At 43.2% G+C, this 19,306-nt stretch overlaps 1 protein-coding gene across 8 annotated transcripts in view; it reads left to right on the forward strand.

The window, feature by feature from the left end:
- Window positions 1–19,306, forward strand: part of LNX1 (ligand of numb-protein X 1) — a 128,274-nt gene that overhangs the window by 83,253 nt on the left and 25,715 nt on the right. For 6 of the 8 annotated variants that reach the window (XM_081875728.1, XM_081875729.1, XM_081875730.1 and 3 more), the window contains 5 exons: window positions 7,520–7,761; window positions 9,607–9,762; window positions 13,772–13,912; window positions 16,538–16,740; window positions 18,455–18,826. In XM_081875728.1, coding sequence (XP_081731854.1) covers window positions 7,520–7,761; window positions 9,607–9,762; window positions 13,772–13,912; window positions 16,538–16,740; window positions 18,455–18,826 — 1,114 coding nt within the window. The remainder of the gene's footprint in view (window positions 1–7,519; window positions 7,762–9,606; window positions 9,763–13,771; window positions 13,913–16,537; window positions 16,741–18,454; window positions 18,827–19,306) is intronic. The other 2 variants (XM_081875732.1, XM_081875734.1) reach the window with 1 other exon arrangement.

Here is a 19,306-nt window from a genome sequence, read left to right on the forward strand (position 1 = left end):
CATTCACTTTTGTTCTTTAAAAGGTTCTTTGCAAGTTGCTAGAGGTCAGATTGTGAATTGATCAGGTCAGGAGAATCACTGTCTGTCTTTTCTTCCTTTTTTTTTTTTTTTTGGTTTTTAATTAAAAACCTTTATTTGCAATATTTCCTCTCCATCCATCTCACGTCCTTCTCACCAGCAACTTGGCAACTGATTTACATCTTTAAACTTTTAACCAACCCTTTGCAGGCGCGTTAACGACGGGATTTGATGTGCTTTCTTTGGACGACGTGGGTTATTTACTTCTCATTACTATTGAGACGTGCTGCCCGTTGAAATGTCGATACCTAAAAGAGCCAGTGGGGGATGAAGGTCGGAGGTATTAAGGTCACAGAGGTCAGAGGTAAATGTCACTAAATCCAGACTTCTGGGAGGCTATTAACACCATGTTCCGTCAAATGCAGAAGTGTAAAGACAGTGTTCAATTGTTTGCAGTGATCTGCCTGGGGCTTCTCTCAGCATCTCGGAGCAACTAAAGCCAGGAGGCCAGTGAAGTCTGGAGCCTAATCTTTAAAAGATGCTTCGAACCAAGCCCAGGGCACTTAAAAACTATTCAATGCTTCAAATGTGGGCACTGCTGCCCCAATTGTGTATTGGCACAAGCTTCCCAATTCGGCATCCCTGAACTAAGAGGAGGTTTTAGATGGCATTTAGATGGTAAGAAACCCATTGGGACCTGATATAATCCGAAACTTGTAGAAGCACTGCAAGGTTAACACAAAATGTCAAAGGAAGTATAGAAAGAAGGAGTACGTCATCACAGCTCAGTGTTCTGAGTGGTGTGCCAATGTTTTTGAATGTTCAGCATAAATGTATAATACTAGCAGGATGCTCACAAAATGCTAGGAACGTGGAGGGAAATGTAGCTCCATTGCACATAAAAGGTCCTAGATTTAATTCTGGCATCTCTAGGTTGGGATTGGACAAGACTCCAGTCTGTACTACTGTAACACAAGCGCATATCCTTGCTAATTTCAGTTTGCAAGAACACAGGTTTCTTATACCAGATCCATCTAGCCAAGCATAATGCTAAACAGTCGTGTAGTGTTTTGTTCATGAAGGGATTGGAAGCTTTTGCTTCCACTTTCAGCTAGTCACAGTTTAGTGTTGTATTGGAACCCTAAACTGCAGTTAATCTTAACTAGAATTTAGAGAAACAAGTGGACTTTACAAATCACAGTTTGAGACTAATTTGTTTCAGTAAACTGTAGTTAAGACTGACCACACTTTATGGGGGGGGGGGGTTTGGACTAATGATAAAATGTAATTAACTCTGCTGGAGGAGGAGGGACGAGGAAACAGGCAAGCCTGAGGTCTGTGCACATAACACTAAACGGAATTCAGTACTGAGTCTAAACTAGATCAATAGATAGTGATTGGTTGGTGGAAATGCTGTTAAGTCTGGGGTTATGGTTGTAGTAGCACCAGTGGCATTAAAGCCATGCATGTTCCGTCCCAAGCCACAACACAGAGAGTTCTTTTTGCTGTACTGAATACATTATGCAAACATAGTGATACCCTATTTCCACCGTTCACCTGTTCCACATTTGGCCTTGCAAACTGCTTTTGACAGTCCTTTCTGTACAGCTTGGAATATGTTGTTTGAAAAAGGGGTATCCTCCCACCAAAATTAATAACTTTCCAAAATCTACATGTTGTCGACTGGATATAAAGCTTTGCTGGATATGAGAAGCTAGTTGCACAATTTCTCTGAATTTTGGTCTAAATCGTTTGGATTTAAAGTTTGGCTCCCCACCCCCTAAGAAATGGTTCCGTTTCCCACCCTACCCAAGGGATTGTAGAATAACACAGATTCATGCCCAATCAAGCAAGACATTAGAAGCTTTCAGATTATATTGGCAATGTACTGTGAAACAGCCATGCATTTTAAGAGCATTTGTTCCAGTTTCTTATTTTTTTTAATACTTCATAATAACTATAGCAATATTATCTTCATGGGACAAACAGGCACACCCTCTCTTGCTTTGTTTTTTTAAGTAAAGATGATTGAGCCTTTTGGCATCCATCCCTTTGGCCTGTAGCCTATGGTGCATTGACTGAGAATACAGGAGGCCGTGCAGGCATAATCGCATATCCTTCGCTGTTGCAGGAGTAGGGCACAATCCCTCTGCTATCGGTCACAAACAACATCTTGCTGGGGCAAAGGTTTGTGCTGTGTAGTAGAAAATAAGCAGGGAAGTTCTAGCTCTTTGTTGTTTAGTCGTTTAGTCGTGTCCGACTCTTCGTGACCCCATGGACCAGAGCATGCCAGGCACTCCTGTCTTCCACTGCCTCCCGCAGTTTGGTCAAACTCAAGTTAGTAGCTTCTATGACACTGCCCAACCATCTTGTCCTCTGTCGTCCCCTTCTCCTTGTGCCCTCCATCTTTCCCAACATCAGGGTCTTTTCCATGGAGTCTTCTCTTCTCATGAGGTGGCCAAAGTATTGGAGCCTCAGCTTCAGGATCTGTCCTTCCAGTTTACACATGCCTTTTCCCTCACACTATAGGGATAATATCACTGGCCTACCTTATAGGATTGTGCGGATTGCTGAGGTGATGCATATAAAACTTTTTTCATGTTGCGGAGCTTGAATTGGAAACCACAAGATCCATTGATGGGGCTGTTCAGCTGAGATAGACCCCGACACACACGCACACACACCAACACACCAACATCAGAATGACAGCATTCCTCCCTATTTATTTACAATTCACTTTGGGGGATGCAAAATGAGGAACCTGCTAGGGACCAAACAGCTCGAACCAAGGACATGAGTGCTTTCTTACCTGTGCACCAAGCAGCAGCAACTGATGACCCAAGCTGCTTCTCATTCACACGAATGTGGCGCGTAATAAATGGGCCCATGGTCAGGCAAATAACTGTTGGGGACACAACATCAGTGGGTTCCTGTCTGGTCAGACGTTATGTCTACCATATGGCTGCACTCATGTGGGAATGCTGCCAAAGGAGGTGCTTCTCAAACTATCTGATGTGATACACCAGCCATTCCTTCCTCCCCATGTGCCAGAGACCAATACCATATTTGGTCCCTGAAACATCCCACCCAACCTAAACTTTGGTGGAGTTGTTGATGACCAGCAGCTGATGGTTTGCAAATCACCACCAGTCTGTGGACCACCACTCCAGCCAGTGCTGGTTTGCAGCATCTGAATGAGCTTCCTTTTGAACCAAGGACAAATAAAAGCTGTTGATGGGCACTTTGAGAGGTGTGATGCTGTTCAGTGGCAGAAATATTATTAGCAGTGTCATTAAGTTGTTTTTTAATGGCCTGTTTTGGAAGGCAGACAATTAAGCCATATGGAAATTAAGCAGGAACTGTTCCAGTGTGATCAAACTTAGCCATGCACCACTGTTCTTTTTAAGAGAGGAATTCATTGGCTTAATCCTGTTTTCTTTTATCTAAGCAGTGTCAGCATAAGTAGTCTCTGAAAGGTAGCAGTAGCTGCTGTGGCAGATAGTGTGATACGTTTGAGGTACAGATGTTTGTCTGAAAGGAGTAATGCATGTGCCTGGGGCTTCCCACCATATAAATACACAACAAAATAGTTGTTATTTGCAGTGGCTTACATATGGTGTAGGGACGTGGGTGGTGCTGTGGGTTAAACCACAGAGCCTAGGACTTGCCAATCAGAAGGTCGGCGGTTCAAATCCCTGTGACAGGGTGAGCTCCCGTTGCTCAGTCCCTTCTCCTGCCAACCTAGCAGTTTGAAAGTACGTCAAAGCGCAAGTAGATAAATAGGTACCGCTATGGCAGGAAGGTAAACAGTGTTTCCGTGCGCTGCTCTGGTTCGCCAGAAGTGGCTTGATCATGCTGGCCACATGACACAGAAGCTGTACACCAGCTCCCTCGGCCAACAAAGCGAGATGAGCGCCACAACCCCAGAGTCAGTCACGACTGTACCTAATGGTCAGGAGTCCCTTTACCTTACATATGGTGTACATGAGAGTTGTCACCAACATTTAGTCTAAAGTTACTTTCAAAATAAGTGCAGTGGTTCTTGACTAGGAAAAACATCATAATCATTCTACTTAACATTACTTAACATTTGTATAGCACTTTGCTGTCTTCAAAGTGTTGTGCATGCATTCTTTAGTTGCAATCCACACAACAATCCTGTAAATGTTACAAAGTAAATATAAGTCAGTGCTTTAGATGGAGGGGCTTCAGCTAAGGTATAGAGTGTCTTGCCTAGCAACTCCTAGTGAAAACACCTTTTCATGTGTCGGTGACAGATGCTTGTAGGAGCATCCTTCACAGGCACCGAAAAGTGGCGCTACTAATTTCAGTGGCAGAGTGGACATTTGGAAGCAGTTGCCATGCAGCTTAGGTGTGAGCCAGCGCTGAAAGGCGAAGAAAGAAGTGGCTGGGCAGAAACAGAACAGGGAGGAACAAGTTCAGCTAGGGAGCAGCACGGCAGAAAGCACTCTTCATTAGGCAGTTCACTGGCATGCATTCCATACATTAAGGCAGCATTGTCTTATTAAGGGCTACCGCTGTTTCAGGAGTTCCTTCACAGAGGGCATTTGTATGAAAGTCATTGGCTAACCTTAGCCAAGAGAACAATAACAGAAAAGAGAACAATAACAGAAAGTGGGGCAAGCCCATTAGAGACTGATTAAAAAGCGGAATTCATTGCAAGAAGGAGCATGTTTTGAACCTTTGCAGTGGCAGAATGAGGATGGTTCTGGAGATAAGTGACAGGCAATTTCCTCAGAGTGGCCTGGTTTTTATGGTTATTGTGTGACTCTCATTAAGGATTCAATTCATCTTGAATGCTCCTCATGGTGAGGCAGTCAGGCATTTCTCAGTGTGTGAAAACCATGTGCGCATGCATGAGCAAGAGAGATTATTTTTGCCATAGAGGATTGCTTCCATGTAACAGTAAGCTGTGAAAATGACTGTGTGTGTACGCATTTGAATAATATTTGTTTAAATTCCGGGTCTTCTGAGCCATGTCACTATCTCTTTGCAGACTCAGCCTCTAAATTGGTGAGTTGCAAGTTGTGTAGCTATGACCGTTCACGCTCTATTAAACCACAGAGCCTAGTACTTGCCGATCAGAAGGTCAGTGGTTCGAATCCCCATGACGGGGTGAGCTCCCATTGCTCGGTCCCTGCTCCTGCCAACCTAGCAGTTCGAAAGCACGTCAAAGTGCAAGTAGATAAATAGGTACCGCTCGGGCGGGAAGGTAAACGGCATTTCCGTGCGCTGCTCTGGTTCGCCAGAAGCGGCTTAGTCATGCTGGCCACATGACCTAGAAGCTGTACGCCGGCTCCCTCGGCCAATAAAGCGAGATGAGCACCGCACTCCCAGAGTCGGCCAAGACTAGACCTAATGGTCAGGGGTCCCTTTACCTTTAAGTTGTGTAGCTATGACCATTCACTTTCCTGTCTCAGAATCTTGTGGAGTTGTTCCAGTCATCTCTTCCAGCTGCAATATCCAGAGTGGTCCCTTTTCCCAGGGAACTCTGAGGGTGTTTGTTTGTCACAATCAAGCAGTGTATGAATTTTATGAAATAAAATAAATAGTTAAACTATGGAGATTACTCCCATGGGAGGAAGGGATGCCTATCAACTTCAATGGCTTTGAAAGAGGATATACAAATTCATTGAAGATAAGGCTATCCATGAAGATGACTATGCTTCACCTCACAGTTGGAGGCAGCATGTTGCCAATTACTGGAAACCACATGCGCTCTTGCCCTTGGCTTCTGCTTGGGAGCTTCCCATGGGCAGCTGGTTGGCTGCAGTGTGAACAGGACGCTGGACTAAGTGGGCCTGATCCAGCAGGCTCTTCTTATGTCCTTGCACTAAATTTTAAAAAGAGAATATGTTGTGTGTATGTCTGTGTACGCCTGTGTATTCATGTGTATTTTTCATAGTAACCAGAAGTGTAGGTTGTTGGGATACTGCCGGGAAGACGGGGGCATCAGGCAGGCCCCCAGCTGGCTCCAGCCACCAGCCGGCAGCCGGTCTCCCTTGGAACAGCATCAAACAGCGACTCGAGTCTCAGATACATTTAGAGACCCGTGCACGCTCTGTCAGCAGTGTGTGTAAATCACCTCACAGCAGAAGAGGCGGACAGAGAGATGTGCAAGCATATTTGTACAGCACTTTGTTCAGCATAGTTCAGGAACAAAGGAAAAGATGTCTGCATCCCTTTGTCTCCGGCAAAACAACAGTAAGCAAAAGCAACATGCAACGGAAGTTCCCAGCAAACTGTGCTGGACGTAAACAGGCATGTGATATAGAACAGTCAGGCCTGACCCTTTTAAGGTGGAATCGAACTATATCCTAACATAGGTGTGCTTGGGAATAATGCATGTGACTGGGGGAAGAGGGACTGTCCCTTTGTCCCTCCTTAAATGATGCCCCTGCATTGCCTGCCTTCTTGCTTTTCTTGGAATCATAGAGTTGCTTTTCTTGCCATAGAATCATAGAGTTGGAGGGCCATCTAGTCCAAGCCCCTGCAATGCAAGAATCTTTCACCCAGCGCAGGGCTGAAACCTACAACCCTGGGATTAAGAGTCTCATCCTCTGCCGACTGAGCTAGGGAGCTTGAAAATGAGCATATGACCAGAGGGCAGGTGGGGAGCCTATGTGGGAGAGACTTTTGTTACCAGGCCTAAACCTATGACCGTCCGAAGCATCCCAACCCTCACTAAGAGGCAGGTGGATCAACAAGGAAGGCCTGTTTCAGTGAGCTTATGGGAAAGCCTTTTGCAAAGGCGGTGGGAAGACTGAATCTGGAAGGCAGATGCAACGGCGCTCGCAATGTGACGGCTGCTATGACAGACACTGTTTGTCATGGTGTCGAGCCCAGCAGCCTCCTATGTGTGTGGGTTTTTCTTTCCCCAAACGTAAGCTGACATAGACAAGCTTTCGTGCCTCACACTGCCCTCTTTCATTAGCCAAAGACAAAGAGCTGATTATAGGCTCCGTTCTTTGTTGTGATCAGTCACCTGCCTCTCTGTTTCCTATGCAGTGGAACTGCAGCCACAAACAGGCCTGTGTTGCTAGAATGGGGCTCTTCATCAAAAAGTAGACTTTTCACGTGAATTAATAACTTAATCCATTATGATTAGATGTCCCCTTCCCCTTCCCTCTCCTATTTAGTTCTGGGAAAACATGACATGCCAAAAATCTTTTCATAGTGTTGCTCACTGTCCAGTCTAATTTATTGTTTAATAAAATGAATTCATGTTCACTGCTGGGCCTTGTTACTGTTAACTTAATATGATGAAAGCTAACAGTCTGCTCAGAAAACTGAACATGGTAAGATAGAGTCATCTTTTCTCTTTTCTGTCCTATGTTGTTTCTGGTCAAACAGTTTTTGTGAATTTCGCCTCATTAAAAAAAAGAAAGAACCCCCGAACACTATTGTTTGTCTCTATTTGCCTCAAGTAGATCTGGACAGTTTTCACAACATGATGTTTCTCTTTCCCTTCTTTGTTTAGGTGTAAAGGAGCATCTCATTACGGCCTTACCAAGGAACGAAAACGGCGTTCGCAGGATGGATCTCCCGATTCTAATGCCCCTTTAACTGTAGCTGCCCTTGGCCCTGAGCTCTCTGCTTCTGCCACCATCGCCTTAATGACAGATGAGCCAGGCCTAATCAATCCAGCCTTTAGCACCACCTCAGAAGACAGCCAGTCAGGAGCCACCTCTGCAGATCTCCACAGAAGCAACCAAACTAGAAGTAAGAACCAGAGAGAAGCTCCTCAGATTTTGCCCCCTTCTCCCTGAATGACCCCTCTTCTGTCATATATACTTGTCAGAAGACATTTCATAATTTTTGGGGAGCAGAAAAACCTGATATTAAACTGTGGGGGGTCTTGAGATCCCAGCAGAGCAATCCAGATTCCAGGGTTGGGTTTTGGGGGGTTGGGTCTGTGCTGGCACCAAATTGGGGGGACAGAGTGCCTTAGGATCCAGTGAATTCATGCAAGCTCTGTTTCATCTGTGCCCTGCCTCCATGAATATCCCATTTTGGTGTTCTGTGCTGGCTATTGCTGGTTGCAGCATTCCATGTACCACACTTACCATGAAAGCCATGGGAACCTCTATAGTGATTGACGCACCCCCCAGGCTGGTGTGTGCAAGTGCATCCTAACACCCTCAAGCAGCACAGATCAGGGGTTAAAGTTGCTCTATAAATCAGCTAATGGTTACACAATGTACAAAATAACACAAATTTTTCGGTGGGAAGAGTACTACCAATGTTCTAGACAGCAAAAGCAGGAAGGCGTTATGAAATATTCAAAATCAAATTATGATATCTCACTGATGACAAAATACTTGAGATTTCACTATGGCATGGGGCAGTTTAGCAGCACAAACATAACCAACATTACATTTCTCCATTCATTTTGCATATATAGAGATGTCACAAAAGCAGCCAAAGGCTTTGTAATACTGCGTTGGGGTGGTAGAATGAGAATAATGAGGGGCACAAGCTGCACAAGAAGTGCAGGAACTTCTCAAGTCATGTGGCTTACCTGAACTGTCAAATACTGTAAAGATGTGAGTCACTTTGTATGTCTTTCACCTCCACATATACTTCTGTGTGACACCTGGCAATGCAGTCCCAGGTTTTGTTATTGATTCTAGCTCAGTGTTATCTGAGCATCACATTTCACTACATAACAATATCCAGTTTTCGGCATGCTTATCTGATCATGGGCCCACAGAATCTCTCCTTTTTATGAGTTATTACTGATACCATATGAAGTCTGTGAACAAAATTGGAAACATAGAGAATTGCTGTCAAAAAAAGTGTCAAACGTTTTTGAACCAGAAAATGCACCGATTCAGGAAAATAATCTACCCCTTCAGCAACCTACAAAAAACATTGAAAAATTAGTTCAGCTTTTTCCTAGCAGTAGTACTGGCTTATATATATTGTTAATTTTTATGTTTAAACTTGGAATATGTTTGTTTATTATCAACCCTAAAGAAAAGGAGGAATGTGTTACGGATTCATTAGGCCACACTTATAATAGTGGGTATTGTTTGAAGAATAACAATTTGGCCTTTGACACATTTGACACATTGTTACGACTTAGTACTGCTTTTTGAAAATAAAGAGGATAATAGACTATTCCAGCAAATTCAGGGAAGGAGTAACAGCTTCTTGCAATGAAGACTCTCGGTGGCCCCCTTTCTTTTCTTTTTGCAATCATGGCATGGCATTAATATTATTACAAATGCTTTACTTATATGAACTGCACTGGTCAGAGTGAAATTCTGCAGTGCCAGTGAAAAATTATTGCTTTTGGGGACTATTGTGGAATTGCTAATCAATATTAAGCCCTGCAAGTTTGTTTTGGGGGACGACAGGTACAAAATAAGAGGGTGGGACAATATATGTAACACTGAAGCAAGGGCAAAAGAGTGTGTGTGTGTGTGTGTGTGTGTGTGTATTCCTTTAATAGTTCTCAGAACATTCCTTTAATAGTTCTCAGAACAAGTATTTAGGTCTTTATCCCAAACCTACATAATTTTATTCCTTTTAAAAATAAATCTCTCTCTCCCTTTGCTGCAGCTCGACATTTTGAACGTTCTTCTATAAGGAGCAGGTCTTTTAAAAAAATAAACAGAGCTTTTAGTGTTCTTCGGAGGACAAAAAGTGGGAGTGCTGTTGCTAACCACGCGGAGAGGGAGAGGGAGAGTGTTGACCATTTGGTTGCCTTGGAGGAAGGTAATAATTTTTATTCTTAAAATGTTATCTTTTTAAACAGTTGATTGTTTAATTTTAACATGTGAAAACAGAAAATACTTTGTGGGGAATTGTATAGGCATCTTGTGAATGCCAAATTCTTGAGCCAGAAGTTAAAGATGTTATTCTGTGCAACAAGCTCCATAGAAACTTATAATAAAAATTAAAATTAAAAAAAACCCCACCCATCTGGCTGGGTTGCTGTAACAAACCTTTCCTTACAGCTTTCACAAGACAGTTTGTCAGTGACGGTGTCATTGGTGTGGGTGAACTTAGATTTCTGCTTAGTGTTTGTTTCTTTTTCCTTGGGCAAAATGAACTAAAAAAAATAAAAATTATTCACCATTAGAGGTGAGAATAGGTTATCTTCCATGGACAGTGTACTACATACAAGGGCCAGCACGCCTATGAGGCAGACTGAAGCAGTTGCCCCCCACATCATTGGAGAAAAGGTTGCAGTGATGGCTTCAGAGATCCAGAGAGATCATACTGGAACTTGGAAGCCACCTCTGCAGCTCCTATGGTGGGGGTGCCACTAGCAGAACCTGGAAACTGCTACCACACAATCCCAGTAAGCGTGACTTTGGCTGGGGTGAGGGCACCTTACCATTTTACCTCAGGCAGCAAAATGTGATGGGCCGCCCCTGCATGCATATGCCCCTGTACACATATAGTCAATTCAGTTCATCTATATCCTCCTCTTACTCCCTGATCCTAAAGCTATTACTGTACCTTTAATGCCAAAAACATAGGAAGGTATTGAGGGATATACAGTATATATACAGAGGAATGGTATGTTTCATATACAGCAGAGCTCAAAGGATTTATAGACTTAGCACATCTGGTAGGAAGAATAAATGACTAATCAGAATTGGGCCTCATTTCATCTTCGATGTGGGACTGTGGAGACTGTGGTTTTGCAAGGAGAATTCTGGGAGGATTGTGGGTTTGAAGGAAACAACATTTAAGCAAGGCCCCAATTGCCTGTTGGCTGTCAGCTGTCACCATCTAGCTTCTAGAATCCTCCTGATCCATCAAAATTTGTGTTCATTTAATCCTGTCAAGGTTCAAGAGCTGGTTGTTTCTAAAATTATATTTCCTATTTCATGCTCTCGCTGAGGTCAGCTGCAGTTCAGATGGTTTAACTGCCAGTATTATTTTAACTTTCCTTTCGGTAGCTGTCAGCTTAGCTTCAGTTTATGTCTAGACGTATGTCCCCTGACAATCAACATTTAGTCAAAGTGTGATTTTAAAAGATCTAGGTTTGTCTCTTTTATCAAGGCCTACACAGAAAGATAGGGAAGGTAGAACCCCACAGGGAACAAGAAGCCATCTTCCTTAAGCCACCTTCCTTAAGCAACATTAACAGCTGCCCATGCAAGAGCAGCCTTGAGACACCAGTAAGTTGTGAGAAGTAGCAGGCTCTTCCTTTTAGTTACCTCCGTTGCATATGTTTGTGAGGCCCTGAGCCCTGTCCTGTGCCTTCTTGATCTTCTGCCTGTTTTCCATTTCCTTTCCTCCATTATGCTGCAATTCAGAGACTGTTTCTCTGCTAAAGTAAGGTGGGATGGGAAATTAATGGGAAATGAATTTCTGAGGTGTTTCTGCTGACAGGAATTAGTCATAGAATCACAGAGTTGAAGGGACCCCAAGGGGAACCCCTTGTAATACAGGAATCTCAGCTAAAGCATCCATGACAGATGGCCATCCAACCTCTGCTTAAAAACCTCCAAGGAAGGAGGGTCCACAACCTCCTGGGGGAAACTGTTCCACTGTCGAACAGCTCTTACTGTCAGAAAGTTCTTCCTGATGTTTAGTCAGAAGCTCCTTTCTTGTAACTTGGAGCCATTGGTTGGAGACCTGCCCTCCAGAACAGGAGAAAACAAGCTTGTAGTCCTATCCTGTGAATGCTCACAAACACATCAATGCCCACCCATGCCAACAATGTAACACACACACACACACACTCTTCCCAGTCACACCTGCAGTTTGGTGGTGGCCGCAGTGGGTGACCGTGTCAGTTTCAGCAGCAGTTTCTGTGGCAGCACTGCATAAGCTGCTACCACTGTGACCGAAGCAGTTTCGTTGGCGCCTTCTGCGGTGGTGCTGAGCAAGCCCCCGCCATTGAGAGGTGGTCAGAATTTTCCAGAACAAGAAAGAGCACCCCAATCTGCTCAGATGTTTTGCCAGCACTTTAGAGCGTACAGAACATTTCCCCCGTTTGTGGAGCACACTGACCACTTATCAATGGCAGTAGCTGTATGCTGCTTCAGAAGTCAGCGAAGCCATGGTCAAACCAGCTACGGGGAAATGTGGTATTATTTATGAGGGGTTGGTGGGCCAGGTCAGACCAGATCCCCATTCATGTAAATCAAGGTTTTCCAGACTTTTGGACTACAACTCGCACCATCCCTAAGCTAGCAGGACCAGTGGTCAGGGGTGATGGGAATTGTAGTCCAATTGGAGACTCAAGTTTGGGAAACTGCTGTAAATCACTCCTAATCATCATTCCTGGTGTCCACTGGTCCCTCTGAAACTTTATGTGACAGGTGTCAAACTATTGCCACTCTTGTCTTTATACGTGTTTCCTTTTGTGGCAGAAATTAGACTTCACTCCTTTATTTTTAACCAGTGCTATTCAAATGAACATTTGCTAGTACAATCAAGATACTGATTCAGAAGTCTGGTATCAATTTTATAATGTCCCTGTAGATAGAATAGGCTGAACTAAGAGCTCATCCACACTTCTGCTTGTCCCATGCGTAGAAAACATGAGTTTGGGTGGTTTTCCACTTCCCATGAGTCAAAGCAGTTTTGCGCTTACTCCACTCCTTTCACAGGGAAAACCTGCTCTTTAGCTCTAAATAGGAAAAACATCAGTCTGGACAAAAACGAAATTGCCGTTTGGACTGACTGAGCAACATTAATTCTGAACATTTATTTGTAAAGGACCATCTTGAAATTTGTTCCAGAAGACAGTGAGCACATAGCCTAACAATCTTCACTGGATTCAGAGAGCATACACACCACATATATTTCATCACAAAGATAACTTCTAAAAACAAACAACTATTTGCCTGGAAATTCAGGTCCATGTGTATGGGATAAATGGAGATGACTGATACAAACAGAAGAAGGCATATGAGACATGAGAACAGAAAACTGTAACAGACCAGATAGTTTATGCTGGAGACTGGTCAAAATCTGGACCAGACAGGCTTGTGGATGCAGTTTTGATCCTGGGATAGAGTTTGCAACCCAAATATGGCAAAACCCTGTTAGTTAGCAATCTCAGTGGAGCTGACAGATGAGTTGGTGATAAGCAGAGCATAAATAGCTAGATAACAAAAGAAATCTGGTGGGATTTCGACTGTTTAAGATAAGTCATTGATTTAGGTTGCCTGTACAAAGCAGAAAGAGGAGCAGAGAAAAGGGAAATGTTATCCAACTAAGTAGGATCTTAAATTCAAGGAGGTATTTTTAACTTGGAAGCAATCACACCTAAGTAATTCTACCCAAACTATTTTTGAAAAGATAAATGTATCATGTGACCAGTAATTGTTTTTTTTAAGTAGTAGATATTAAAAAGGCAAAATTGTTCAAAGAATACACTTTAGTAAAGAATATGTGCAAAGTGTTTTCGCTGCCTCCGTAAAATAAATTGTAGGAAATACAACATCAATACATCTTGTTGAGACAAATGTGTCAGTAACAATTATGTCAATGCAGGTTATAACTTTTAGACCTGGCTTTTGGGTTGGTAGTTCCATTCTTTCCTGCCCGCTGTTTCACAATCTCCTGAATTTGGAATATTGTTAACAGAAACCAAGAAGGGTGTCTTAGCCATGCTTTTAAACCATGAATTAATTGCAGCGCACAAGTTTTCTTTCTGTAGAGGTGTTCCCTGAAGTAAGGACTTGACATCTTATTCTTCAGGAAAGCAGTACACCAGATATTTCTGCATGGAGATGATGTTTATTATTATTGACAGATCCAGTGCACCCCGCCCCACAAACGCACGCAGCAAAATCACGAAGCAGAATCGGCAAAAGCAAGACAGAAAGTATACTTCTCTCTAGGTTTGGCAGTTCATCGCTATGTAAGAGATGGAAGTTTGAGGGGACAAAGCAAGGTATGCGATGGTTAGGATTTTCCTTTAACTGGAAGGCTTTTCAAAATGGGATGAAAAGTAGCTAACAAGAAGAATTAGAACACCAGAGAAAGGAAAACAAGGCTCTTGGGAATGGCATTTAGAATGAAGCCCATTTCTGTCAGTAGGTAAGAAATGGAGACACTTGATCTAGTTGGCAATATCAGCATATGTTTGCATCCAAATGCCACTATTACTATAATGGAGTTAATTATTGCTGGTAGTTTTCAGTTTAACTAGTTATGGAAACGCCTTCCTTTGAATGTTAGAGCTGATTTGCACTTGTAGGTCATCAGAATGTGGTGGTATCCTTGGGCAGCTGGCAGGCCTCTCTGTTCCAGCAGGGCCCATTGCCAATGCCTTCCCTGAGACCTCTGATCAGCAGTGGGTGGGGTGAGACACCCTGTTAATTTCCCTCCATTTTAATTTCCCCAGTGTAGTAGTGCTTCAGGGCACTTTGGGAAATTAAAATACTGGCTTGACACCCGGTGCTGATTGAAGAGCTGCTTCTGACTGCCAAATAAGGCCATGGGCAGGCTTTGCTGACATATGAGGGACCACATCTCCTCAGGCTACCTCAAACTTAGAAGAACCAGCCTCCCTTACATGACAATACTTACAAAGTCAAGGTGTGAGTGTGTCAGACTTGTGTTGATAAACATTTGCAGTAGAGGTACATTCATTGGGAATAATTATAATTATAATTATAATTATAATTATAATTATAATTATTATTATTATTATTATTATTATTATTATTATTATTATTATTAACCTGCCCATCTGGCTGAGTTTCCCCAGCCACGCTGGGCGGCACCCAATTGAATATTAAAAACACAATACAGCATTAAACAGTAAAAACTTCCCTAAACAGGGCTGCCTTCCGATGGGATAGGATAGTTGTTTATTTCTTTGACATCTGATGGGAGGGTGTTCCACAGGGCAGGCACCTCACCTCACAGTGAGGGAACTGCCAGAAGGCCCTCGGAGCTGGACCTCAGTGTCTGGGTGAACGATGGGGGTGGAGAGGCTCCTTCAGGTATACAGGACTGAGGCCATTTAGGGCTTTAAAGGTCAGCACCAACACAGGGAAACTGGGATTGCCTGCGACTTTCTGTTGAGTGTCCACTCTGGAAAACCCCAGATGAAACAACTAGCAGTGGTAGATAAGGGAAATACGAAATCTGAGTGTTTATTATGACATAATAACTGGAGCTGTACTTGCCCTTGTTAATACACATAACACTGCTGTTGGCAATGTGAAACAACCTATAGATTTGAAATGCATTCTTTCCCTCAAAGAATTCTGGGCATTCTAGTTTGTGAAGGATCATTGAAAATTATAAATCTCTGAGGCGTAAACTACAAAGACCAGAATTCTTTCAGAGGGAAAATGAGGATCGACTGTGCTTCAATGATCTAGGTTTTGTCGCTGAATTTTGCAATTGAAACTTGGGTAGAATACTGATGGCGTAAGAACCGTCGCCTGATTTTCAGCACTTTGAATAGGGGAAAGGAATGGGTGAGGGTGAATCTTCAGTAAGTGATTTTGTTTCAGCTAGCTGCTAGACAGTTTTCTGTGAAATTCAAGGTTTCACATTGCATTTTGGTGGTAGTACTGGATTCTGTCATTGAGGCCTTCCTCTAGCCTTGGAACAATAAAGGATTTAATATGGCAACATTAAAGTGAGATATTTTCTTTGAACTGGGTTCAGATAGATGCAGAAGGCCAGTTTTATCATACAGCAAGACCTGAAGCACCTGGGATGACCCAATTCAAGAAGTGTCCCAGTATACTAGATGTAGTTTGCAAGTCTGAGATATTGCACTCCCTATGATGTGACTTGTTTCCACAAATACTCAGAATGTACCTCAGTATTCACTGCAGTATCTCAGGAGATAATGGGGATATAGGCAGCTTGCATGAGGGATGCTTCTCCTAGAGTGGCAAAAATCCCTTCAGACTGTTCCTGCTAATACTTCAGACTCGTATACATCTGTTGTCCAGCTGTTTCTCCTAACTTTCAGTATTCCTTGTACTCTGTACCTGTTCTCATTAGCTGTGCCTCACTGTGTTAGGGATTGCTGGAAATTTTTAACTCTGTGAAGGGTAAAGTAACAGTGCCCATAATTTCTTGAGAGATAGAGAACGTGTTTTGAATGTGCTTTAAGGGTATTGTATGCACAGCCAGAGAAGGGCTTTTACCAGAATGTGATCACAGAACTGGGTTCTCTAAAGCATACTGCTGAAATTTTCTTGTATATTTGTGTCCTCTGCATAGCATTGTTGTGCTGTGTACTATGGAATCATTAGGCTGACAGAGGAAGTTGCTTTATGTAAGGAGAGATGTCCGAGACAACAACTGATTTTAAAAAGATGAAGATTAGCATGCATTATTTTGGCTTAGGGGGAAAAAATCCTTCTTGCACCATGAACCGAATGGATGTAATCTCTTACCCCTTTTAACATGCAGCAGATCTGTTAATGCCTAGTTGGGTCAACTGTGCAAAGCTCCATGTTCTATGGCTAGATTTGTTTAAAAAAAAAAGAAGCAAAAACCAGAGATCCGTATTCTGAATAAAGACCTGTTCTCGGTGTGTTTTCAGTCTTCCCAAGGCTATACCACCTCATCCCAGATGGTGAAATTACCTGCATTAAGATCAGCCGCAGTGATCCCAACGAAAGCCTTGCCATTAGGATTGTGGGAGGCAGCGAAACGCCATTGGTTCACATCATCATACAGCACATCTACCGAGATGGAATCATTGCCAGGGATGGAAGGTTGCTGCCAGGGGACATGATACTAAAGGTACACTCTTAATGGAGGTGGATGCAAATGTGAGGAGACTTTACTAGCATACGTAGAGACACATCTTTTATGTAAAGGCATAGCTGTCCAGTGCCCCTTATTTGGCGGGACAGTCCCTTATCCCAGCACCATGTCCCGCTGCTGTCCCTTATTGATGAGGCTTCATTTGGCCACTCGCTGGGCTTTCTGCCTTTGGCTCAGAGGGGCTCAGAAGTTGAACATACCTGTGCCTGGAAAATCCCTTATTTTGGCTGCTGATCCCTTATTTCTGAGGCTGCTGGTCCCTTATTTTCAAATCTGTAAGTTGACAGCTATGTGTAAAGGTTCCTAATTCAGCTTGAGGGCATGGCAAACAACATTCTTTGCCTGCACAGAAGAGGAAGGGGGTGACAGGAAGAAGACATAAGGAAGAGCAGCATCTTTCTATTTACTGGTGTGGATTCATTTTGAAGTCAAACCAATGAGTTTCAACAGCAATCCTTCACCTAGTTAAGGCAGAGTTATTTTTATTTAGTATGCTTTTTGTTGGATCGTGGACTCAGTAGGCCTAAATCCAGCTCTTCATCAGTCTCTCATATTTCGGACTTGACTTGTGGTATGCTTGCCAAAATGGTTGACCACCACTGTATTAACAGAAACGCCCCCCCCCCTTTACATGTGGTCACCTTAACTGAAGCAGTGCTGAGGAAACAACTCCCTGGTGCTGCTGCAAATACTTTTTCTCCAGATGGGGCAATGCTTAACTACTCTTAGGAGCACTCACAGTGTACTGAGCTAAATAGAAGATGAATGGTGCTTTTCACCATGGAGAAAGCTCCCAATTTGGTAGGTTCCCTTCTCTATGGCTTATTTTGCTGAAGGATGCATCCAGCCCTACTTCCGACTTTATAGCAGAAATTTGCTGTTCTGTACTCAGTTCTCATTTTCTGAGAGAAGGCTAAGTCAAGTTGCTGGAGAAAGAATGTATTTTCCACAGGGACTCGAATCAGCAGGTCAACTGCATAAAAATGCATCTCTAAACCGTTGCTTGATTTATTTCCCTTATAGCAAATTTAAGTGCTAGAAGTATTAGCAGAGATAGGATTAAATCTCCTGTGAAAACAAACAATGTGAACCCCAATGAAACGTTGGTATAAAATGGCTGACGGCCATTTCAAACATATGCAATTTCCTAAGTATTTAAAACTTGGGTTTTCTGCCTGCGCTCTCCTTCAGTCCCACTATTTATACTGTTTAGTGAAGATGTGGACCGTGAACAGTATCCATATTCTTTTATCGTTCAGAAATCGAGGGCGGCGTGTTTCAATTATAGTCCACGTATCATTGAGGCAACAGATAAATACTAGAGTGGGAGAGAAGGCAGGGTTAGTGGGGAATGGCAGCACTGGAAAAGGAGAAGCTGCTGGACTCGAAACTGAGATAGGCAAGAGGATATTGGAGCCTGAGGAGGAACAGTAATAAAATTGAAAAATAGCTATTATGTCTGGAGATAATCAGCAGGAGAGGAAGAAAACAGTACAGTGTGTGCTGTCCTTGTGGGGAAAGGATATTATATAATGAAAACTTGGCTTCTTTTGAGGGAGGCAAATGCCACATGTCGCTATAACAGGAAGACATCTGTACAAGTAGGTCTTTCTGTCTGGCAGTGCCAGTTCCAATTAGATAGCCTTTTTATTAAAAAAAAACCTTACTGGTTTGTGGTTCTGTCTTCCAGGTAAATGGCATAGACATCAGAAATGTGCCGCACAGCTACGCCTTGTCGGTCCTGAGGCAACCTTGCCAAGTCCTCCGGCTCACCGTACTCAGAGAGCAGAGGTACCGATGCCGAAACAATGGACTTTCTCTGGACATTCCCTGCAACAGGGACGACAGTTTTCATGTGGTTCTGAACAAAAGCAGCCCGGATGAGCAGCTGGGCATCAAGCTGGTCCGCAAGGCTGATGAAACTGGGGTGTTTGTTTTCAACTTGCTGGAAGGAGGCGTTGCTGCCCGCGACGGGCAGCTTCAGGAGAATGACAGGGTTTTGGCAATTAACGGGCACGATCTTCGATACGGAAGTCCAGAAAGTGCAGCCCAGCTGATACAGGTTTGACTCAACAACTTCCTCGCCATTTCTGAGCATATCTGATAAGCGATGATACTTCAAGACAAGAACTGTACACTTAGCAAGAGAAAGCTGTTCCACTTCCACTCTTGCCAAGTTAACTATGCTCCCTAAGTGCAATCCATTTGCTAATATTGGTGGGAAAGTGGAGATGATTTACTAAATGTCATCAAAGGGACCTCTAATTCCTGTGGAGTATTGTGACAATATTTCATTAGAACGAACACATTACTAATCTCATTCAGTGAGATGTATTCCTAAAGCTTTACAAATCATTCCTGAATTAGCAATGTGGAATTTTATTTTTACAAAAGTGCTTCCAGCCTGCTCTTTATTGTGTAGGTGGGTCACGTCATCTGAGATTCTGGCCTGTTAGTACATAGATGTATGATGATAGCAGGTTTGAAGTTTTAGCTAGGTCCACCGGTTCGTGGAAGCAAGTCGCAAAATGTGCAGATGGAC

Source organism: Podarcis erhardii (genome assembly GCF_964252035.2).
Source record: "Podarcis erhardii genome assembly, chromosome: 9".
NCBI classification, from domain to species: Eukaryota; Metazoa; Chordata; class Lepidosauria; order Squamata; family Lacertidae; genus Podarcis; species Podarcis erhardii.